At 33.8% G+C, this 25,623-nt stretch overlaps 1 protein-coding gene across 2 annotated transcripts in view; it reads left to right on the top strand.

Annotated features, from left to right (window-relative positions):
• The window catches only part of COL22A1 (collagen type XXII alpha 1 chain), a 665,867-nt gene that overhangs the window by 130,619 nt on the left and 509,625 nt on the right, over positions 1–25,623 (top strand). For both annotated transcript variants that reach the window (XM_074202703.1, XM_074202704.1), the window contains exon 4: positions 5,304–5,415. In XM_074202703.1, the coding sequence (XP_074058804.1) occupies positions 5,304–5,415 (112 nt within the window). The remainder of the gene's footprint in view (positions 1–5,303; positions 5,416–25,623) is intronic.

Raw genomic sequence — 25,623 nt, 5'->3', positions numbered from 1 at the left:
ACTCTGACCTTTTTTTTTTTGGATCTGCCACTTCAAAATTTGATTTGAGAAATTGTTTAAATTTGTTTGGAGGTGAATGTTGGAAAAGTTTAGCTGAAATGTTGCATGTCCTTTGCTGAGTCTTAACCACAATAGAGTTCTTTGTACTTATGATCATCTTCTTTTACAACCTTTTACAAGACTGAAGGGGCAGGTAGGTGGCACAGTGGACAGAGAACAGGCCTTGCAGTCAGGAGGATCTGAGTCCAAATTTGACCTCAGACACTTAATAATTACCTAGCTGTGTGATGTTGCACAAGTTACTTAATCCCATCACCTTAAAAATGAGTGGAAATCCAACTCGTGAATGATGAAAGATAGAATATTTCTGATATAGCAAGTAATGTTAGAAATAAGAAATGGAGGTGCATAAGGAGATAGCAGGAACTGAGTTGACTAAGATTTTTTAAAATTTGTGTATATGTGTATATATATATGTATATACATACATACATATATATATATATATATATATATATATATATGGAGAGAGAGAGAGAGAGAGAGAGAGAGAGAGAGAGAGAGAGAGAGAGAGAGAATGAGAATTATTTGGAACAAGTCTAGAAACATAGGACCAAATTGTTGAATATGTTGAATTTAGAGTGAAACTAACTTTTTAAGAATTTAGGGTGAGAGATTCAAAATATATAAGAAAAACATGAAGAGTTCTTATAGCATGTTCCCTAAATTGAAGCTTTTCAGATTTCACCAAAATTCAAGCACATAAATCAAGGATAGGTGCTTGTCCTTGAAGGGAAATGAAAATAATTCTGGCATCATGACTGCTTTCTACCCAAAGAGGAAGAATGCCTCAAATCCTCAAATCCTAAGAATCATAGAGCATATAAAAGCAACTGAAGGACAAAGAGTCATATTTGACCTTATGGACAGTTTTTGTGAGGCTATTTTCTTGGAAATGCTGATGCATAACTGAGTTTCAGTTACTAAAATTAAATAAAGATAAAAGAAAACAAAAGGAAAGGCAAAAAGAAAAGAAACCTCTGCTCTTGTATGTCAGCTCTAAGATATCCTATTCTCATTAAAATTTGCTTAATAAGTTCTAGGAAAATTGCTATATCATGGATACAGAATTGTAAGTTTTCATTATTTTAAGCAAAAGGGGGAAAAATAAAGCTTTGTAGAGGCTGACACATTCTTATGTCAATGCAAGAGTGTAATGATGTGTTTTCATTCTTCTTTCTTTATTTAAAAACCATAACCTTCCTCTTAGAGTTTCACTGCCTTTTCTTCCTTGAAATTTTCTCTAAACTTCTCAGTCTAAAGTGATCTAATAGAACTTAAACCTAGAACAAGTTTAGAGCTCATGTAATATAATCTCCTTCATACTAAAGATGATGACATTGAGGCTCCTTTTAAGTGAATGACTTACCTAAAGTCACTCAGTGAGTGCCAGGAGTAGAAACTATAAAAATTTTTGCTCCTTTGTTGAGTGTTCCTTGCACAATACCACTGCTGCCTTACTTCAATCTGCTTCTTTCTTTATACTTTTCAAATTCAACTTGTATATTCTTTATTGCTGTATTCATTGTGAATCCTCAATTAAACTACATCTGCCTCAAGGGATTGCAAAAGCAAGAAGGGACATTTTACATTATCTTGTCCATCCTTCATTGTACAGATGAGGCAATCAAAGCTCAGAGAGGTTTAATATCATCATGACACTATAATAGTATTAGCTATTATTTATATAGATCTTAAGATAGCAAAGTTCTTTGCATGTATCTCATATGATTCTCACATTATTTCTGGTCCATAGGTCATATTATCCATATTTTGTAGTTGAGGAAACTGTGGCAAAGGTTAAATGAAAAAGTATCTGAAACAGGATTTAAACTCAGTTTTTCCTGACTTCAGATCCAGTGCTCTCTATTGTGCCAATTGTCTATTGTGTTAGAATCAGAAATGTGATTCTAACTCAAGTCCTCAGACACTAAATTCATGGCTTTTTGGGGGGACATTAACATTCAAGATTTTACTTTGACATCACCAGTACCTTGTCTAGTGTCTTATACAGCACTACAAGGTATCAGCATTCTTCTGTTTCCAATTCAGGTGGCTATTGTTACTTTTTACATGTGTCTACTTTGTCCATGGGCTCCCCTAAATCTTTCATAAAGAAGGAATGCACTTAATATGAAGCAGCTAGGTGGTGTCATGGAGAGAATGCTATTTCTGGAATTAAAAACAAACAAGTAAAACAAACAAACAAAAACCCTCATCTTCCGGAATTCAAATTTGGCCTCAGACACTTAATAGCTGTGTGTCCCTAGGCAAGAAACCTAACCTCTGCTTGTCTCAGTTTCTTCATCTATAAAATGAATTGTTGAAAAAATGGCAAACCATTCCAATATCTTTGCCAAAAAACAAACAAATTCCTAAATGGTCTTATGAAGAGTCATACACAATTGAAAAATGACTTAATCCTTACATTCTACAGTCCTACTAAGCAGTCTCTTGATATCCTATGAATACCATTGGAATTCCTAGGTTGTCTATCTGTTACCTTCACTTTGCCAAACAACTGAGCCAACTTTTCTGATCTTTTTCAATTTCTCAATCAATATTTCTCTGAAGAGATACTTTATATCACTTTTCATACATAAATCCATGTTTGTAAAGTTTAGCAGTCAATTCATGCCCTCAGTCCACCTCTCCCTTGCCCTATGGGAGAACCTAAATTTTATTTCTTCCAAAACTATAGTTTTCAATGACAATCAGCTTTTAATTATCCCCAGAAGAATGTTGTCTTTATAAAATAGGGGTTTTCATTTTAGGGAGAAGCTAGAAATCATTCAAAGAGAAAATAATTTCCAAAGTTAACTCATTCTGTTTTCTTCTGTTTTAATGCTGCCTATTGTTCATATACAATGTCTCAAATATTTATACTAATGAATAAGTTTGGTGGATTTTTCATTCTGAATTTCTTTGTCTGTCAATGTGAATTTTCCAGTCAATCAATGAGAATTTAACAAGCAACGTTGCTGGGTTTCATGCAATTTTCCTCATGCATTCTTCAAACAGGAGAATCCAGAGGACTTCACTATCTAAAAGGACTGTCTTTTTGATTTGTCTCTTCTCTATGCATCTTCCATAAAGCAATACACACCTTTAGCAAACATATGTGTTACTTACTTTATACTTTGCTTGATATTAATCAGTATCAAAATTATAACTATCGTTATCTTTCAAGGAATCTTGTTTAATTTTCAAGATATTCATGAAAGACAACTATAGGAACCTTTAAAGCATCATTTTATTCTTCATGGAATAAAGCAATATTTCTGTATATAATATAATAAAAAGATGATTACATATCAAGGTATAGATCACATATATGCTATTTGCTTTTCCTTTTAAATATATAATAAAGTCATCAAAAAAATCTTTGAGGTCAGCAAACTTTAAGTACAGAGGGGTCTTGTCCCACTGTCTATAAAACTCTTATCCTTTAAATTAGTCTCTGCTATATTCTCTTTGAAAATGTCATTTGTAAATCCTTGCTTGTTACTTTCTTGTACTTCCATGAAGGATAATCCTGGTTTATGAATATAGGTTATTCTTATAAAATTTTGTAATAGAAATTATGTGACCCAAGAGTTATTTATTAACAAAGCTTTAGTTTTATTTTTCCAGTTACAATCAAAAATAGTTTTCTACATTCACTTTTTTGCATGCTTTTGAATTCCATATTTTTTACCACTCTCCCTTACTTCCCCTATGTCCCTCCCCATGACAGTGAGTAATCTGATATAAGTTTTACATGTACAATCATATTTACCATATTTCCATTTTAATCATGATGTGGAAGAAAAATTAGAGCTTTGGGGGGAAATCCTTGAGAGAGGAAAAAAAAAACCATAAATGAAGTTTAAAAAAAGTGAATCACTCACATTCAGACTACATTCAGTCTCCAAAGCTTTTCCTCTGGATATGGATGGTGTTTTCCATAATGGTTCTCTCAGGATTACCCCTGATCACTGAACTGCTGAGTAGTTGATCAAGGTTGATCATCTTACATATTGTCAATGTGTACAATTTTCTCCAGGGCCTACTCACTTCTCTCAGCATCAGTCTGGTTACTTATGATTTCTTACAGAATAATAATACTCCATAACATTCATATACTGTAATTTGTACACCCATTCCTCAATTGATGGACATTCCCACAATTTCTAAATCTTTGTCACTACAGAACAAATTGTTATAGATACTTTTGTACTTGTGTGTCCTATCCTGACCCAAAATGCATTGATGTTCCTTTTCCTTGTGAAGTGGTGTCAAGATATGGTGATAGAAAAAGGGGGTAATAAGGACCTCAATTTTCAACATACCTTGGTTATCCTTTTTCTTTTTCAGAGTGTCAATTTCTCAATACATTGTAAGTGCTTAATAAATGATGAATTGAAATGGTTAAAAGCAACAACAACAAAGTTGGAAATATCTAGAGAAATGTACTCTAGTTGATATGATGATGAATAGGCTGGAAGTTATGAGATTTAATGTCTTAATCTTGATCATGCTACTAATTTGTATAACTTCTCAGGACTTCAATGCTTTTGTTTTTTCCAAGGAAATGATTAGACAAGATCATCCTTTAAGAGTCCTTCTATTCCAAAAGGCTATAGGACTGAAATCCTTTAAACTCAAGCATTACATGTTAGGGGTCTTCCTGGTTCTAATATTCTTTTCTAATTTCTCTTAGTCATCATTCCAAGATCTCTTTTAACATTTATTGTTCTGTTTTATTCAATTTCAAAGAGGTAATTACTGCTTCAACTCACATTGTACAGATTGCTGGAATCCCCTCTGCCCTCCTGATTTGCCTCCATCCTCCTTTATTTCCAATCACAGTGAAATGCTTATTATCCCTACTGACAGAGGAAATACCTATAAACAATAAAACCATACTTCATTTGAGGAATTGAAAATATTGATACTATAAATGTATATTGCATATTGAAATATCTATAAAATACTCATGACATAACATTTCTTTATAAACTCCAGCATCTGTATTCTCTACATTTTCATGGAAGAGATGGGGAAACTTAATGGCCTATTACTGTGTTTCTTTCCAATGAATATGTATTTAAACAGGTCTGTTTGCTTATTCTCCACATCCTGTTTGCCAGAGGGGTTGGCTTCTTGCCTGGCTTAAAGAGCTGACATGACTTTGGGTTTGTGTTTGATGGGCCCTGTTCCATTGCCAACCTTGTTTCCCCCCCCCACTTATTTTTGGGCAGGTTTTGACCTGATGGATTTATTCAGTGTGAAGGACATCTTGAGCAAGAAAGAAGGTGGTACTCAGAGTTCCTATGTCCGAATGGGATCATTCCCCATGGTGCAAAGGACTGAGTAAGTATGATGGGCTTCCTGCTGCCCTCCTTCCTGGAAATGCCCTCTATCTGTAGGCAAGATGAAATAAGAGTACTGATTGACACCCATTGTTGTCTTTAGTGATGACAAGGGCAATTGCTGACTTGTGGGCAGAATGCTTTAAGGTATGGAAGTCAGCAGATCTCCCACTTGGGTTTTCAAACTGCTAATTATTCTCTTGATTTCCTTTGTTTTTTTTAAACTGGTTTCTGATCCTTTTGAAAGAATCTCAAGATAGAAATCAACATGCCTTCATGACTTCAATAAAGTTTATTTGAAGGCACAATATGAAACCAGGACTACATGACTCGACCATCAGTAATCTTTTAGGGTTTATCAGATGGTCTTTTAGATAACAGAAAAACATTAGACTAATGGCTTCAAGCAATTTGAATGTGCTTGAAGTATTGTCCATGCTTCTTTATTAGTCATGTTGAGTTCTTTTTGAATATATCATCTATTCGATAAAATTTTTATATATAATTTTTATTTATATATATGCATATATCAGGGAGAGGATATATATATTATATATTTATATATAATTTTCTATATAATTTTTCATAAGACATTAAGTGCCATGAACAGAGGGGAATGGATGAGTGAAAGCTTTCCAGAGAAGATAGAATTTGAGATGAGCCTTGACAGTGGCTAGCTTTTTTGTTTGTTTGTTTTTCTTTATTTTTTTTTAATTGAACAAATCACTTATGACTTGGTCCTTGAAAGGTGAATAGATTTCAGAAGATAGAGACAGAGTTTGAGGTCATTCCAGACCTGAGGAGTGAGGTACAAAACCACAAGAATGAGACATTTAGCCTTAACTAGAGATAAATGTGAGAATTAATTATCTTCAGGGCAAGTATAGTAAGTGATGTAGAGAATATGATTTTAGACTATTTTCTTCTGTAACTTCTTAACTTACTAACTTTGAAACTATTTTGCAACTTTTTGGTCTCATCCCATAGGTACTATTCATTTTAGATTTGTGTCTATGTATGTCTCTATACACAAATATATTTAATGTATGTATATATAAAAATCTATAAATATTTACACACATATGTATATACTCATGTATAATTGTTATTACAGTCTGCATATGAAATAGATTTGTTTTGTTTACACTATTATTTTTTCATTAAAATAGTGACATAAACATTAGGATAGTAATTCTATTTATTTCTCTCCAACCGCCACCCCACCTTTAACCATGATAAGCAAGAATGAGTGGGGAAAGACAGTCTATAGGACTTTAGGCCCAATTTGGAGAAATTATGAAAGCATGAAAAGAGAAGTAATATTTGAATCAGCAAGAATTAGTTCCCATTTAGTTTCTGTCATTACTAAATTGTGCCTCTAGGAAAAGTAAAATATTGTTGTTACCAGAAGTAAAAAACGTAATTGCAAGTAGGTTTAATTTGATTACTCTCTCAACCTCACCAGTAGGGAGGTGGGTCCTGAAGGAAAGAATAGCTGGATGAATGGAAGAATAGAAGTATTCTTCTAAAGTGTATATATATATATATATATATATATATATATATATATATATATATATACATATATATATATATATATATAATTTATTTATTCTTTTTAAAGTTTTTTTCACAATTTTATTTTCCATTTTGAGTTCCAAATTCTATCCTTTCCTCCTTTCCTTTTCTACCCTCTCCCTGATATATGCATATATATATATATACATATACACATATGTTGTATTTATACACGTATGTATATATATACATTTATACAAACAATATATAAATTTATATGTAATTATGTAATAATTTTCATATTAGTTATCTTGTAAAGGAGGACAAAAAATGAAAGAAAAAAGTGAATCTAATATGCTTTGGTTTGTATTCAATTAATATCAGTTCTTTCTCTAGAAAGTATGCTTCAACATTCTATATAAGAGAGTCAACAAATGTGATAAGTTAGAGGAATGAAATGTTTTCCTGACTCAATTTGTCTGTCTTTAAAACTTTCACTTTCTCTGGGGATGCTGGCATTTTTCTATTCCTGCCTCCATCCTGTGCTGATATCCTTCTGTGTTCCAGGATTGGATAGTCCACGTTTTTTTCTTGCCTCAATCAACACAAGAAGCTATTGAAAAGTGATTCAGAGAATCTTGTTCCCTAAGGGAGATCAATGGAGGAGACCCTTTTTAGGGAAATACTGATTTGAGGGCCCCACAAGAGCCTCTTACATATGCTCATCAGGTTATCCTCAGCATCAACAGCAGGAGGACCTTTTGAGAGATGAAATGGGACAGATGAAATGCCATTATTTCATTTATTTATTTGGAATATATGTGCAAACAATTCAGGACAAAGAGAAAACCAATAATAAATAGAATTATCAAACCAAGGTAATGATTCTGTTGTTTCTCCCAGTTTTGGGGTATCCTGAGGGTCTGTTGACCATATTATAAAGCTCTCTTTTTTCATGTAATGGCAAGGAAATATTTTTCAATAAATTCCTCCTTTTCATTCTGCTGGCTAGCTTTCTAGTGAGAACATTTCTTAAAAAACAAAACAAAAATACTGATCACTTTTGTTTTTGTATCACAATTGTCTTGAGCCTTCTCTTGAAACAAAATGATCCAAGTCAGACCCAGTCTTCCCACTGTCTTGGTGAGTAAAGGAAGGAATTTTTTATTATCTGTTCTCCTGCCTTCATTTTTACCTACATTATTGGTATCATGTGTATATTCTTCTAGTTATAGAACATATTCTGTTCTTCGAAGTCTCCTCCATGTTTTTTTTGAAGGTAACTAGGTGGTTCAAGTGGTTGGAGCTATGTATCTGAAGTCAGGAAAATCAAATTTAAATCCAATCCAAGACACTAATTCATTGTTGAACCCTGAACAAGTCACTTCACCTCTTTTCAGCCTCAATCATCCCCACTGGAAAATAAAAATCATCAAAGCACTTACTCCCCAGGGTTGCTGTGGGGACAAAATGAGATACTTGTAAATCATTTAGGGTAGTGCCTAGCATACTTAATAAGGGCTTAATAAATGTCAGTTTCCTTACTCTGAATTTCTTATATGTGACATATTACTTCCTGATAAAAGTTCATTATGTTCACATAATAGTTTATAATAATAGTTTTTACAGTCTTTCTCCAATCAATAGGCATTCATTTTGTTTTCAATTCTTGGATGACTCAGACATTATAGGACATTTTAAAATAATATCCTTGACTAAAGTAGTTAACCCAAGGAAATCAAGGAACAGTTACCCTGAAAAAAGAGGACCCAGTATCCTAGAGATTTATATTATTAACAAGAAAAACTGAATTGCTCTTCTGTCGAGTTCCTTCCATTCTTCAAAAAAAATGTGGGGTCTCTCTGATAACTCTGATTGCCACAAGAACCTCTTAGTCATGCCTCTTCACATATATTTATTAGCTCTTAGCAAAAAACCCCACCATGTGAAAACTGATGACACTCAACAACAGTTAGAGCCTAAAGGAACTCCAGAATAATATTCTGATCTCCTAAGGAACAAACTCTATATTTAATTAGTAAGTAAATCCCCTGAATAAGTCATACACCAAGGATAGAAAAAATAACCCCCTGACAAATAAAATGTATTGTGGGCCTTCCAGATGACTAAGCACTATGGATATTATAATATTGTTGTCTTTATACTAGAGAGTAGCAAGCTGATCCATGTGGATGTGAACATTAAAATGCTGTGTGAGATTCATTGTGATGAGGAGAAACTTTACAGTGTTTTACTCTGTTATCTTGTTTCTTCCATGGAGCCCAAATAATAGAATATATACCCAACAGTGTCAGTCCACATGCCACTGACATCAGAAATGCTGACAATTACTAAGAATGGGCAATTTTTCCAAATAATGGAAGAAGTTATGTGGAAGAACTAGGTTCATATCCTAGTCATTTTTCTTATTAATGACCTTGAGAAAAGTCATTGCATGCTTTTAGATTTCATCTCTCTTGGACTCAATTTCATTAACTGTAAAATGGGGTAAATATCTAGTAACTACGCACAGAATTCTGAGAAACATGGAATAATAAAATTTTAAGAATCAGAGGGGATCTTAGTTGTCATACTCATGCTAAAAGGAATCCCCATTCAAATTTTTTGTCAAAGGATCATTTAGTCTTTGTTTAAATCTGTTCAGTGAGGGTGAACCTATAACTTTCCAGGGTTTCCCATTACATTTTTGGACAGCTCTAATTGATACAGCTTTTCCTGATTTCAAACATAATTTGCAACTTCTATCCAAGGCTCATGGTTCTTCGCTTTAGGGCAAAACAAAGCACTCCAATCCCTTCTTCATGATAGGACTTCAGATACTTGAACAGTTATAGTGTCCTCACTTACTCTATTTTTTTTCTGAACCATCTTGAGTTTCTTCAACCAATATTCATTCCACAGGTCCTTCAGGCCCTTCACCATCCTGATTGCCCCTTTCTTGTTACTTTCTATTTTATCATTGTCCTTAAACCAAATCTAGAGTTGAATACAATACTCCAGGTGGAGTCTAACCAGTCAAGGAACAACCATCTTCTTAGTCCTGCATATATAGTCCTTAGTCCTGCTTTTATAAATGCAGCTAAAGGCTCTATTTTGTTTCCTTTTTTATGTCACTTCACCCAGCTAATTTAATATTCAGTTGTCAGTCTGTTCTATTTTTGATCAAATTGTTGTCTAACACTGCTTGTCCTAAACTATACCTGAATGTTTTTTTCAAACTCAAATAAAAAAAATATGATGCATTTATCTCTATATTGAATTCTATCTTATTCACTTCAGTCCAGTTTTCAAGATCATTTTTGGAGATTCAAATTCTTTCATACAGTGTGTTAGTTATGTTTTAATTATTTCAGTCATGTGTGGAAACCCCATTTGGGGTCTTCTTGACAAAGATCTAGAGTTTCTTTGCCATTTCTTTCTTCAATTCATTTTGCAGATGAGGATTTTAAGTTACTTATCCAGGATAACATGGCTAATAAGTATTGTAAGTAAAATTTAAACTGAAGAAGATGAGCTTGATTTTTTTTTACTACAGGTAGGTGGTCTATCTACTATATCATCTTGCTGCCCTTCATCTGTAGAAGGGGAATAATAATACCTGTACTGCTTTCTTCATAGTATTATGATAACTTTCTAATAAAATGATGTGTATGGGATGCTTTGAAAATGTTAATATGGATATTTTTTTTTACACATACGAAATATTTTGTAGTTAGCAAAAAATAAACTCTTGGGCTCTTCTGGTTAGATCTCTCTAAGATTGATATTTCCTTCCTCTTTATTGTAATTCCTGTTACTTGCCTCAAATAAATATAGTCTTGATTCTATTAATATCCAGGGACACATTTATATATCTTTTATAACAGAAGATATTTTTTAATGGAGGAGGGCAGTGAGAGTGGTTTAAAAATGGTAAAACAGGGGCGGCTAGGTGGCATAGTGGATAAAGCACCGGCCCTGGAGTCAGGAGTACCTGGGTTCAAATCCGGTTGCAGACACTTAATAATTACCTAGCTGTCTGGCCTTGGGCAAGCCACTTAACCCTGTCTGCCTTGCAAAAACCTAAAAAAAAAACCAAATAAAAATGGTAAAACTAAATCTCATCTTTTTCTTCTGATCCCTAGAAATTGGCATAGTATAATAGTGGCTATATCTGAAAGTCATCTTAGAGATCATCTTATCCAAAATTTGTTTTTATAAAAATGAAATTGAGACCCATGGACATTAAATTAATAATTAGCTTAACTGAAATCCATATTCGAGTTCTTCGATTCCCAATTCAGTTTCCTCTCTTCCTTATTCTACCTGATACTTTAGATTTTGGCCCCCGCCTGACTTGACCTTTAAGATCCTATCTTTTCTTTCTTTATTTCCTTTTTTTTTGGAGCTGTGAGGAATATTTCTTCGGTATGAGCCCATGGACATAACTAAGATGAACTCACAAGCCATTAATATATGTTTTGAGCCAAAGAATATTTTAATTGAATTCAAATCACAGATAGTTATGAATATATATTATAGTTATGAATATATATAATAAAATTGGCTGAAAAGGATAATCATGTTTCATTTAAGGTCTATAAATATCCAGCATATTTGTTTGCATTCAGTAAATAAGTTTTGATATTATTAAGAATGATTGAAACTTAAATAATAAAGAAATTTTACAGCATAGGAGTGACCACTTTTAAAATTTTTCAAAAAAGAAATATGATATAGAATTATTCATTTTTCTAACCAAACCTAGCAAATTAAATTCATTTAAATTCAATTATGAATGAATTTAGTGCAATAATAAATGGTATTTAGTGCAAAAAAGAAAGAATTTAAGCCTTCTGGTCCACTATGAGATGCTTTCTTCTGCTCCTATCTTTGCTCCTCTTTTTCTGAATCTTAATCCACAGACCTTCAACTGGTGATGATTAACTAATGTATTGATACATTGGTTTTTATTTTATCCTTTTCAGACCTTTGGCAGACTTCTCACTCTTGGCAACAGAAAGGCAGAGTCCTTCCAGTAGGATGGGCACAGACCCAGACATCTGCATATCCTGCCCCTGTCCTGGCTCATCGAACCCTATTTCTTCCTACAAGCTTGTGTTTGGGTTTTCCCCTTTGGTTTTTATGTCTGAAACTGCCTTGTTAGCACCCATTAGCATGGCATATGCCTTCCCAAGAGGGTCTCTGCTTAGACAGCATCTCCTTTTCTTAACTTGTTCCCCATGCCTTCAGCCCATTTTCCTTCTTTCAGCAACAGTGGACAAGATGTACTTTCTGCTTTTATGTAATCAGTTGCCATCTATTTTGAGGGCTGACTGTGTTTTCTTTGCTTATATAAACACATTCAGGAGCACTGGAAAGGAATCATAGGTAGGCAGTACTCCTTTGGTCTGTGACCTCGCTAACACTGAGACAGTTTAACCTGAGTTTACATGAAAATAAAAACTCAAGAAAAGTCAGAATTGGAATAGGGATGAAGTAGAAATGGGTCCAAAGTAATTTTGTAGATTGTATCACACCAGGCAGCTGAAGAAAAGAAATCAAACTTCACAGAGAATCGAAGGCATTTGCACAAATTCTCAGTCAGGAATAATGTATTTTTTGGCTTGGCAGTATTAGATTTGAAGCTCTAAGTAACCATAAATATCATATATTTCTATGCTCTCATTATTCAGATCACTCAATTAATGCTTAGATGAAATGTTAGGTGTTCATAATACAAAGACAAAAGGTACATAGCTCCTGATCTCAAGGAGCATATTTCTATGAGAAGATTCACATTCAATTATAAAATACATATACAATAGAGATACAAATATATAAAAAAATGCTTTCAAGATTTTTTTTTGAGGAAGGCACCACAGCTGAGAGATGAGAAAAGGGGCTATGTAGAAGTTGATACTTGACCTGAACTTTTAAAAACAATAGAATTGGGGAGGTGAGTCCCTTGGTATGGAGGATAGCTTCTGCACAGATACTATAATGGAAAATGAGAAGATTAAGAAGTCATCACTTGCCCAAATCTTAAAAAGTAGTTAAAGATATTGGGTTCATGCCAGATCTTAGGAATTCCACATCACCATTCTATCCACTACATCTTGTTATCTCCAGAGTTTTGTACTTCTCAGAAAACTCTAATTTTAATTCAATTTTGCAAACATTATCTAAATGCTTCTAGCTAAACTAGATGCTGAGAATGTAAATGTGATTATTATGAAAGGAATCTGAGACCTTAAAGCTAATGGGAGAGAAAAGACATCTACGCAAATAATTGTGTAGATTAGTAAACAAGGAAAATATTATGGGTACAAAGGAGAGTTCTAGGTAAAATTATATGAGTCATTTAAGAAATACCACACTATAACCTGGAAGAGTTAGTGAAACTTTCATGAAGAAGGCGATAGCTAAATTGGGCTCTGGATTAAGGGAGTGACTTCACAAAGTAGAAATGGATGTTGGGTTTGGGTTTTTTTTTGGATGGGGTAAAGATCAGTTCCAGATATGGGCAATGTAGCTAGCAATGACAAAAAAGATAAGGGAAGACAACAAGAATAGAAATGAGTACTGTGGAAGTAGAATCTATATGGTTTGCACCCAAATATCCTCATATATTGATCCATTTATCTTGCCTCCAGTCATGTGTCCCACAGAGTTAGAAGACAGAAAGAAATATCTCAGGTTGCAAAGTCACATTGTAGTTCTTATAACATCAATTGGAAAGAATCATGTACATATTAATTGAGGAATGAATTGCTAAACAATTTTATAGTATATTTTATAGTATATAATATAATTTTATATTATATAATATAATAAGATACTGTGTCATCAAAAACAATGAATAAATAAAATAGTGAGTAAAGACTTGTATCAATTAACAGAAAGTAAAATTAGTAGGCTGAGGAAAATAATGACTGAAACAATGCAAATGGGAAAAAAATCAAACTAAAACAAATAACTACCCTCCCCCCAAAAAACATACAATACCTTAATTCTAATCTTCATGAATCATTTGAATTTGAACCGGAGTTGAGAAGATGCATTTCCTTCTTTCTCTCTCTTTTTTTTTTTTTTTGCAAAGGTGAGGAACAATGGGTATAGATTACTCAGGCTCAATTTATAGGTTGATTAATTTTTTCCTTTTTTCCCTTTGTTCTCTTTCTTTTTAATATGTGTAAGCAGAAAAGGCTTAATCCATAGGGAATATTGAGTACAGAGATTTTTGAATCTAGGAAAGAAGATAATGTAAAAACAAGATATAAATACATTTTTGAAAGAATCTAGACTTCCGGCCAAGATGGTGGAGAGAAGCCAGGTCCTGTGCTAAGGTCTCTTGACCTTCCCTCATAAACAATATGAAATAAATCTCTTAATGGAAGTTGTATCAACAAAACCCAGAAAGAAATGCTTATATGAATAAATTATAGAAAGAGGAAATCAATGAACTAAATATGCAACTAAAAAAATTAGAGAAAGAACAAGTTAAAATCCCCAGTTGAATACCAAATAAGAAATTCTAAAAATTAAAGGAGAAATTAACAAAATTGAAAGCAAGAAAACTATTGAACTAATAAATAAATCCAAGAGCTTAATTTGTGAAAAAAACCCCAATAAAATTGATAAACCTCTGGTCAATTTGATTAAAAAAAAAGAAAGAGGAAGAAGAAAGAATCTATAACTTTGCAATTGATTGGATGATAGATAGGAAATAGAAAAAAGGGTCAAAGTTTCAAACTTTGAAGCCTAGAAATATGCTGTTAATATAAATGAAATAGAGACATCAAGGACAGGAACAACTTTTCAGGGGAAGAATGTGAGTTTAGTTTGGGATAAAATCAACTTGAGATGACTAATGTAGTCACCTTTTGGCATAGTGATGGATCCTGATCTTCACCAATGGGAGTATTCCCTTAGGCAATGCTAACAATCCTTCTGTGCCTTAAAATTTTGTTTGACTTGATTTTTGACTCTCTTTCTGAACATCCACCATAGAAGGATCAGTTAATTTGCAAGTACATACTAGATAAGTAATTCACTGTGCTAAGCACTGGGAATACAAAGATAAATTTTCTTCCCTCAAAGACTTAATTCTCTGGACATATAAATATAAAAGTGAATATGAAGCATATGTAAAATGAACACAATTTTATTCTGGGAGGGAGGGCACTAAGATCTGGGAAGAGGGATCAGGAAAGGCTTCATCCAGAAGGTAGCACTTGGGTTCAGTCTTGAAGGAAGTAAGGAATTCCAAGAGGCAGAAGAGTAGAGGTAAACATTCTTGGCATGAGAGGTTCCAAGTAGAAAGGAATGAAGAAACAAGAAATATTGTTTGAGAAGCACAGTTTGACCAGTTTGGTTGGACCCTAAAACTGTGGGAAGGGAAGTAATTTATAATAAGATTAGCAAAGTAGGTAAGGACCAATATCTATTAGAATTCATATTTTATTTTATAAGCAATAAAGAACTAGAGTATACTAAGTAGCAGAATTACTAGGACATAAATACTTTTGTGGAATCTGGTGTTGATTGCGGAGCTTAGAACTCACATATACTCACATGATGACTGCCAAAGCTGAAATCATTACGTTTCTTATGATCACTAGTCAGTTATTTGAGTTCAGAAGAAAGAAGCAAGGAATTGAGAGTTTAGAGGACTCCATTGACAGGCTTTGCCAGTAACCTTTAATTTTTCTTAGTTTAACTACTGTTCTGGAAGAATGATCAAATCAACTTTGCCATGGTTCCTGGAAGGAATATCTTGATCTGCTCTCTATCATCCTAATCACCATCCCTGTAAAATTCTCACCAAGAACTAAAATACTCCTGGCAATATGCATTTTATTTTTCAATTAGAAGATGAGGGCAAGGATGGTCTCTGCTTTTTCTTTTGTGCCTCAGTCATTCATTCAGGGTTGCCTGGAAAAGTGCATGTTTCCAATTGCCCTGAGTTTCTCTAGTTGCTATGGCTACTGGGCATGAGGAGAGACATCCTCATTATTTAGGAGCTTCTGAAGTCCAGTGGAGCAAGAGTTGTACAAAAAAAGAAAGTCTTTTTTAAAAAAAAGTGGAACCATTTCATAGTCTACTCCATAGATGAGAGGGAGAAATTTCCTTCCTCTAACAAGGATCTGTACTCCTATCTCCCCCAACATTCAGTTGTCAATCATTTTCAACACAACTAATCAGGATGTCTTGGTGTCCATGGTTCTAGCTGCCTAGGATGTGCCTTTCTGCTAAAAAATCCATATAATCTCATCAAACTGATTGATGGTCTAATTCAATTGAATAGGTCTCATTCTATTTGTCTCCAAGCATTACTTTTATGGTATGATGATTATGACTTTGATCTTAATAGTGACAATGATACTTATTATATCAAGGGTGACAATGCAATAGAGTTTATTTTTTGTGCTGGGCCAAATCCAGATATTCTCCTCAATTTCATCTTCTGAAGCATTAGTATCAATCTTTTCATAATACATAAAGGTCTGGTATTGTAAAAACCAAATGCTATCATTCCACTCTTACTACTGCTGATAGTAAATTGCTAGGAAAATGCCAGTCTCTCTTCTAGTTCATGTCTATTTGTTGTCCTTTATATTTGATTTCAAATTGATCTTGGAATGATATTGGTGCCCAACTCTCTGTAGATCTCATTTCTTTTAATTACTTTTCACTGTTTAATGAGATGAAAGTGTTTTAAGTTATCATTCTTCCAAGTAATGTTTTGTAAATAATCCTGAATTCTAAACTTTTACTTTCTCCTCGTGGCTTCTATTTTGCATTGGTTAAACTTCAAGTCAATATTTTGTTTGAAAAAATAGATGGTGTGAAAACAGAGTTGTGGGCAGAGGTTAGGATGGAGGGTTTTTGGCCTGATGTATAGAGGAAATAAAGACAGATAATTGGTCTCCAATACTTACCTGGGTCAAATCCTAACTCTAACACTTTACAGACTATGTAATCCTGGGCAAATTGCTTAATATCTCAGTGCTCTGGATAGTTATACAAGAATATAATTTGCAGTTGAGGTGTCAACCTGCATTGGTAGAATGAATTTCTTTACTCGAGTATTTCTTGTACTAGAACTGAAAAATCCTGAGTTACTTGACCTATGGATAGGAGGATTGAGCCCAAGTTAGAGAACATGATTAGAGATTTAGCTTTTATTAGGGTACTGGAGAAAGGACAGTTGAAAGAGACTAGAAGGAGTATTCTAAGAGGTCATAAGAAAACACAAAGTCATGGACTCTTGGATTGGAGGAATTCTCAGAAATCATAAAGGTCAAACCTTTCACACCTTTAATTATTTGAAGACCTCTAGTCAAATGAAGCTGACTATTTCTCTTGTCAAACACCTGTAAGTATTGGAAAATATTATATCTTCCTTGTTATTTTAACTAAGAAGGTTTCAAAAGGAAGTGGAAGGAGGAAGTTTAAAGGATAATGAAGATGCTACAGAGAGAGAGATGATGTAAGGATGGAGCAAAATCTCTCTGACACTGTAATATGAGAATAATTCTTTTTCTGAAGAATGAATAAATAGAATACTTTTTAGTAAATGAATGAATGAATGAATGCAGTTTTTAAAAAATTAAATGTTTAATTAATGCATTTATGAATGAATGAATTTATAGATAAATAAATTGATTTAAGAATCCCTTCAGCACCTGAGGCTCCTCTGAGTCCTATAATTTGATGCACAGAGTTTGCTTGGATTCTTGAATTCATTCTAACAAAAATTATATTAGGCTCCCACTATGGAATAGTAGATCTAAATAAGTCATGACTGTAACTCACTTGACCTTTGAACATTAGTGCCATAATAATTTTAAAATCTTTTGTCCTTTTCCTTAGAAAGACAAAGCTAAAATGCAGCATCCTCTTAGAGGTTTTTGCTTTTTTAAAAAAATCACCACCTATCTTTAGAATCAACCTCTCCACTCAGAGACCTGGCCATTCTAGTATAGGGAAGCAAATATTGGTCATCAAATTTTGTCTCTCCTACTCACTTGACCTTGGACATCCTATTTGGATTCCAGTGGTCTTATCTCTAGAATGAGAAGTTGAAGTTGTTGGTGTTTAAATATTCTCCTGATTTTTGATTCCTATTACTTTGGGATTGTTAGTCAATTTAGTTGGAGGACATAGTAGTATAGAGTTCTTATCCTAATTCTTCTATTAAATAGGTTTGTGACTTTCAGCAAATAATTTTTCCCTTGTTGGTTTTCAATTTTCTTATCCAAAAACATTAAATTGCATAAATCAGAAATTTCTTCCAGTAATTTCCTATGTTCTTCCTAGGAGAGACTGTGAATTTATGTGGGTAACTACCATTTTGTGTTTAAACCTTTTATCTTCTGTCTTCATCTAGGATAATACTCAGTGCATATAGCAAGCAATTAATAAATGTTGCTGGGTTTGAATTATATGACTAGTTTAAATGGAGAGGTTCTTGCTTCCTTAACAGACTATTTTATGTTTTAACATTCTATCTTCTAGGCTTATATGATCTAATATGATCCACTTGTTCTAAGGTCAATTCCCTCTCTAATAGTTTATATGCTATCGTCTAATATTCCATGGGCATTAGCATTTTAGAAACTATGTGGAGATTAACTTGAACTTCAGTTTAATGCTTGAAGAAAGAGAAAATTTGTTAAAGAATTTCCTTTAAGATATAAGTTCAATTTTAATGAAAACAAAAGAACAAACTCAATAAATAGGTGATTCTTTGTTTTCCATTGTTTCACTTTTAAAAAGCAAACTAATTTAGTTTGTGATGTAAATGGATACTAGGTTTCAATATTTTTTTCTATTTTCCCATTAATTTCTCAGACACCTGAAGATTTCCAGGGGCGGGGTGCAGTGGGGAGAAAGAGAGACATTACAAGGCACAGGAGAAACAAAGAAAAACAAAATACAAACACTTATTTATAAAATAATAATTAGAGCAATGTGAGGACAGGTCTATTCTGAAGGTTATATGAAGTCTTATTCCATAATTTATGGAAATAATGAATTCATTTCTTACTTTTATAGTTCCTGGATTCTCTTGAATGTCTCAAGGAAGGAATGTCTACCCCCTTTACATTCTCTTATTGATTTTCCTCAGTCAATGAAAAATGAACAGTGATTAAGCACCCACCCTATGTCAGGAATTGAGGATACAAAGAAAGACAAAAGATAGTTTTTGCTTTCTAGAAACTCACAAGCAAGTGGCATAGATAACATGAAAACAGCTATGTTCAAACAAAATATGTACTGGTTAAATTGTTCTTTCCTTCTTTCTCTTGAAGAGAACTAATGGCATTAGGATGGTAATGTCTTGACTTATAAATGAATTAAATTTGAGTACAGCAGAGTCGGACAAATTTAACAGCCTCATTCTCTCCTCTAGGGTTTTTGGAGTCCAGTGGCAAGACATAGGTCAGGAAATTGACTCTGGTCCAAGGATGCAGAGGGAATCCTTGGCTTTTTTAAGCTAAGTCTTACCCAGGTCTTAAGGCAACTCCCATTCAATAATTAATGACTAGGTAAGAATAGAGGAAAAAGATGGCCTATTTTGCCTTTGCAAAAGAATTCAGTCTGGGAGGGGGAACAGGATAAATAAGAAATAAATACCTGAGGGAAGGCACTAGCATTAATGGTATTGGCTACTTACTTCTGGTAAGTGGACCTAAGGAATACATAGGATGAGAGAGTCATAAAATGTTATAGGTGGGAGGAATGTTAGAAGATAAAATGTTAGAACTAGAAGGACCTTAGGCATGATTTAGTTCAATCACCTCCTTATTTACACATAGTAAAACTGAGATATATTGAACATCATAGAGTTAGTGGTAGAGCTACAGGTAAAACCCAAGTCACTGAATTTTCAATTCTAGTTCTCCTTCCATAATACCCATTGCTTTGCATTGTCCTCTGTTCTTGTATCTGTTATTTTATCTACTGTTTTTTGGACCAAGTAAATATAACAAAGTCTTATAGTTGAGCAGGCATCCCTAATCCTGAACACTCTGCCTTTCTTAATTCAATCAAAGTTTGCATTGGCTTTTTTGGTTTTCTTATCATATTGCTGACTTTTATCAAGCTTTTGATCCACTAAAACCACAAATCCTTTGCTTTACATATCCTATCGTCTAGCCATGCCTCCTCTGCCTTTAACTTTTCTTTTTTTTTAAGTTTTTGCAAGGCAATGGGGTTAAGTGGCTTGCCCAAGGCCACACAGCTAGGTAACTATTACGTGTCTGAGGTCTGATTTGAACTCAGGTACTCCTGACTCCAGGACTAGTACTCTATCCACTGTACCACCTAGCTGCCCCCGCCTTTAACTTTAAAATTTGATTTTTGTATCCAAGTATGAAGCTCTATATACATCTAGAATTAGTATCATCTCATTACATGCAGTTTTCTTGCTGTCAATAAATTTTAGGGTCCTGATTTTGTCATCTTTTGGATTAGCTTTCCATTCTAGTTTTGTGTTACTTCTGCATGCAATACGTAATTCATCTCTGTCTTTTTTAAAGGTCAAGGGTAAAAAAAAAGTTAAATTCCATGTGACTTAGCATAGATCTGTAAGGCATTTTACTCAACATCCTTTTCTGAAATAACAGCGATATATAAATGACTACTCTTTAGATCTAGCAATTCTGAATTTACATGACAGCAGTATCATCCATCCCACATCTCTATATATTTTCATAAGAATAGCTAAAATTATTTTGTTTGGTATGGTAGATGGATTTTTTTAATTTTTGAAGTTGAAAGAAGTTTTGGTTGCCAGAACTTATGATAAGATTCTGTGGATTTACCAAGACTGGTACAGATGGGTGATCAGTTGCCTAGGTCTCTATTTGAAACATTTTGAGTTTGGATTGGTCAGAACTAAGTCTTTCCTGTAGTTTTTAAATACATAGAATCACATGTCAGATATGAGGATGCATCAAAATAGGACTTCAGGAGAGTATTCTATATTTGTATTTGAGTCTTTATGATAATAGAATTTTAGAACCCAACAGTCAAAATGTGAGGTATTATAACTTCCACTGGTTGATTCCAGTTTTTCCCACTGAAGGCAAATAAATTTAAATCTAATTCTACTTTCAGATGACTGATATTTGGAGAAATGTTTTTGGAAAACTTAGCAATACAGCAAGTATTTCTTAAGTGCCTATTCTATACAGAACATCATGCTACACAGAGGAGGTGATATTAAGTCTATATAAAATGCTGTCTTTAAGGAACTTGTTTAGTAAGGGAGTATGACCCTAAGACACATAGTATCTTATGATAAATATATTCAAATGATATAAAGAAAAAATGTTCTATGATTAGTCTGCTGGGAGAGATAATATTTGAATTGTACTTTGAAAGATAGGCTGGGATTCTGGGCAAGATGGGAAAGATAATAAAAACAAATGTGTTATGTCTTTCTCTTTCCCCTCAAAAACAACATGAAAAAAAATCTCTTAACAGGAATTTGATAGACAAAACCCAGAAAGAGAATCTAGGAGAAGAACAGCTACAAAGGTCTGTTTCAGGGGACTGTGGTGAACCAAGAAATAAGAGCAGAGGATCAGCATGGGGACAGCAGCTTGGGGAAGCCAGAGAGCCAAGCTCAGCCATAGGGACTTTGATGAGTGGCAAGCGAGAGATCCAACTTTAGATGAAGAGTCTTTGGCCAGGGGGAGAGAAGCTACAGGAGGGTGAGTTCCAGTGCAGAGAGTTTCATAGGACACCTGGTGAACAACCAACTGGGCTTGGGTCCTGAGCTCCATACTTTCAGCAGAACCCTTTTGCCCAGAATCAACAATAAACAACCCTCCACCTCCTCATGGCATCAGAGTTCACTTTACTGAAAGAGATTAACTCCCTCCCCCAAGGCTCAGCACATTGTTCAAGTTCAACTCAGACCCTGCTGCTGAGTGCCCCAAACACTCCAGAAAAAGTAACCAATGCCCCCTACACACTGGTCCTTGGAATCACTAAGCCAAGTGAACAAAGCCTCTAGGATCTTCAAAAGCAAACCTCTGAGAGGCAGCCCCTCCACCAACAAAAGATCCTAGAAATATGAAGAAAGACCAGTTAAAAGGGGGAGCCATGGAGAAATACTTAGAAGAAATAGATTCTAACCCTGAGAGATCTATCACTTCTGAGGAATATAATCTCCAATCTACAAAGACTTTCTTGAAGAAATCAGGAAGAAATTTAAAAATCAATTGGAAAATTTGAGAAAAGAAACTCAAAAGAAAATTAACACATTGCAAGAGAAAATTAACATCTTTCAACAAGAAAACAAATCCTTGGAAATATAATTGGAAAAATACTAAAAGGAAATAATTCTCTCAAAACTACACTTGGGCAAATGGAAAACTATTTCAAAAATAGAATTGACCAATTGGAAAAGGAATTGCAAAAGATAAATGAAGAAAATTCTTCTCTAAAAAAAAATGGAGTCTGTGGAAACTAATGTCTTCATGAGACAGAAAGAGTCTGTTAAACATAACCAAAAAATCAAAAAATTAGAAGAAAATGTAAAATACCTCATCAGCAAAGCCACTGACCTAAGAAGAGATTGAGAATGGACAACCTGAGAATTAAAGGACTTCCTGAAAACATTGAAGAGAAAAATAGGCTGCACTTAATATTACAGGACTTAATGATGGAAAATTTGCCTGTATTATGAAACCAGAGGAAAAAATTGTTACTGAAAGAATACATCGATCCCCTCAAGAAAGGGATCCTAAAATGAAAATACCGAGGAATGGTGTGGCCAAATTCCAGAACTATCAGATAAAAGAGAAAATCCTGAAAGTAGCCAGAAAGAAACAATTTAAATACCAAAGATCCACAATAAGAGTTACACAGGACCTGGCTGCATCAGCATTAAGGGATCAAAGGTTCTAGAATGAGATATTCTGAAGAGCAAGGGAACTTGGAATGCAGCCAAGAAACAACTACACAGTAAAGCTGAGCCTTCTCTTCTAGGGGAATAGATGGACACTTAATGAAATGGGAGACATTCAATATTTCCTGATGAAAAGACCAGAGCTAAATAGAAAATGTGGATATCAAATAAGAAGCTCAAGAGACACATGAAAAGGTAAAATAAAAGGTTATGGGGGGAAAAACTGCTGTCCAATAAGATGAAACTGATTATATACCCATTTGGGAGAGTCTCATAACCTAAATAACCCTATCTCAGAAAAAAGAAATTCAACAAGCCTTTATTGAATTATCTAAGAAAAAAATCTCCAGGGTCAGATGGATTCACAAGTGGATTCTACCAAACATTTAAGGAAAAATCGGTTGAAATTCTACATAAATTCTTTGCAAAAATAGGTGAAGACAGAACTCTACCTGACTCTTTCTATGATACCAATAAGGTGCTGATACCTAAACCAGGAAAAGTTAAAACAGAGAAAGAAAATTACAGAACTATCTCCCTGATGAATATAGATGCCAAAATCTTAAATAAAATCTTAGCAAATTGATTACAACATAATGACCAAGTAGTTATCCCAGGAATTCAGGGTTGGTTCAATATTAGGAAAAGTGTTACTACAATTAATTATATCAATAAAAAACCTATTAGAAATCATATGGTCATATCAATAGATGATGAAAAAGCTTTTGGGGCTGCTAGGTGGCTCAGTGGATGGAGAACCAATCCTGGAGTCAGGAGTACCTGAGTTCACATTTGGCCTCAGACACTTGACAATTACCTAGCTGTGTGGCCTTGGGCAAGCCATTTAACCCCATTGCCTTGCCAAAAAAACCCTTAAAAATAAAAAAAAGCTTTTGACAAAATACAGCATCCATTCCTACTAAAAACACTAGAGAATGTAGGAATAAATGAACTGTCCCTCAGAATAATGAGCAGTATCTATCTGAAACCAGCAAAACCAATATATATGCAGCCCAGATAAACTAGAGACATTCCCAAAAAGATCAGGAATATAACAAGGATGTCCATTATCAACACTACTATTCAATATTGTATTAGAAATGTTAGCTTCAGCAATAGGAGAAGAAAAAGAAATTGAAGGAATTAGAACTGGGAAAGAAGAGACAAAATTCTCACTCTTAGCAGATGACATGATGATATACCTAGAGAATCCCAAAAAATCGTCTAAAAATGACTAGAAATAATTAGCAACTTAACAAAATCTCAGAATATAAAATAAACCCTCACCAATTATGAACTTTTCTCTATATGTATAGCAAGATACAGCAGAAAGACCTAGAAAGAGAAATTCCATTCAAAGTAACCTTAGACAATATAAAATACCTGGGAGTCTACCTGCAAAGGTAGACTGAAAAACTTTTTGGAAATAATTACAAAACACTTCTCACACAAATAAAATCAGATTTAAATACCTGATCAAACATCAACTGCTAATGGATAGGTCAAGCTAATATAATAAAAATGGCAATTCTACGAAAACTAAACTACTTGTTTAGTGCCCTACTAATCAAAATTCCATAAAATTACTTTAATGAGTTAGAAAAAGTTGTAAGTAAATTCATATGCAGAAATAAAACAGTTAAAAATTTCCAGGGATTCAATGAAAAAAAAAACACAAAAGAAGGTGGCTTAACTTTACCAGATCTAAAATTATATTATAAAACATCTGTCATCAAAACTGCCTGGTATTGGCTAAGAAACAGAGTGGTAGACCATTGGAATAGACTAGGTGTAATATCAGGAAATGATTATAGTAAGGTGCTGTTTGATAGCCCCAAAGAATTTTAATTATTGGGATAAAAACTCTCTCAATAAAACTGCTGGGAAAATAGAAAGTTACTATGGAAGAAACTTAGATTAGACCAAAGCCTCGCACCCTATACCAAGATAAGATCAAAATGGATACAGGATTTAGACATAAAAAAAAATTATAAGCAAACTACAAGATCAAGGATAGTTTACCTGTCAGAGCTATGGAAAAGGAAGCAGTTTATGACCAAGGCAGAAATGGAGAACATCATTAAAAACAAACTAAATAATTTTGATTACATTAAATTAAAAAGATTTTGCACAGTCAAAACCACCATAACCAAGATCAAAAAATGTATCAAATTGGGAAGCAAATTTTTCAATTAGTATTTCTGACAGAGGACTCATTTCTAAAATATACAGATAACTGAGTAAAATTTTCAAAAAAATAAGCGATTCCCCAATTGACAAATGCTCAAAGGATATGCAAAGGCAATTTACTGCTGAAGAAATCAAAGCATTTCAACAGTCATATAAAAATTGCTCTAAATTACTACTTATTAGAGAAATACAAATTAAGGCATCTCTGAGATAGCACCTCACACCTCTCAGACTGGCCAATATGACCAGAAAGGACAATGCTCAATATTGGAAGTAATGTGGGAAACCTGGGACACTAATACATTGTTGGTGGAGCTATGAACTCAAATCAACCTTTCTGGAGAGCAATTTGGAATTATGACTCAAGGACAACAAAAATGTGCATACTCTTTGATCCAGTAATACCACTACTAGGTCAATACTTTGAGGAGATTATGAAAAAGGGTAAAAATGTCACTTGTACAAAAATATTCATAGCAGCCCTGTTTGTGGTGGCAAAGAATTGGAAATTAAGTTAATGTCCTTCAATTGGGGAATGGCTTAACAAACTGTGGTATATGTACATCATGG

This window comes from Macrotis lagotis, chromosome X, assembly GCF_037893015.1.
Source record: "Macrotis lagotis isolate mMagLag1 chromosome X, bilby.v1.9.chrom.fasta, whole genome shotgun sequence".
NCBI lineage: Eukaryota > Metazoa > Chordata > Mammalia > Peramelemorphia > Peramelidae > Macrotis > Macrotis lagotis.
Note: the sequence above shows the minus strand (reverse complement) of the source record. Positions and strands in the feature narration are given on the sequence as shown.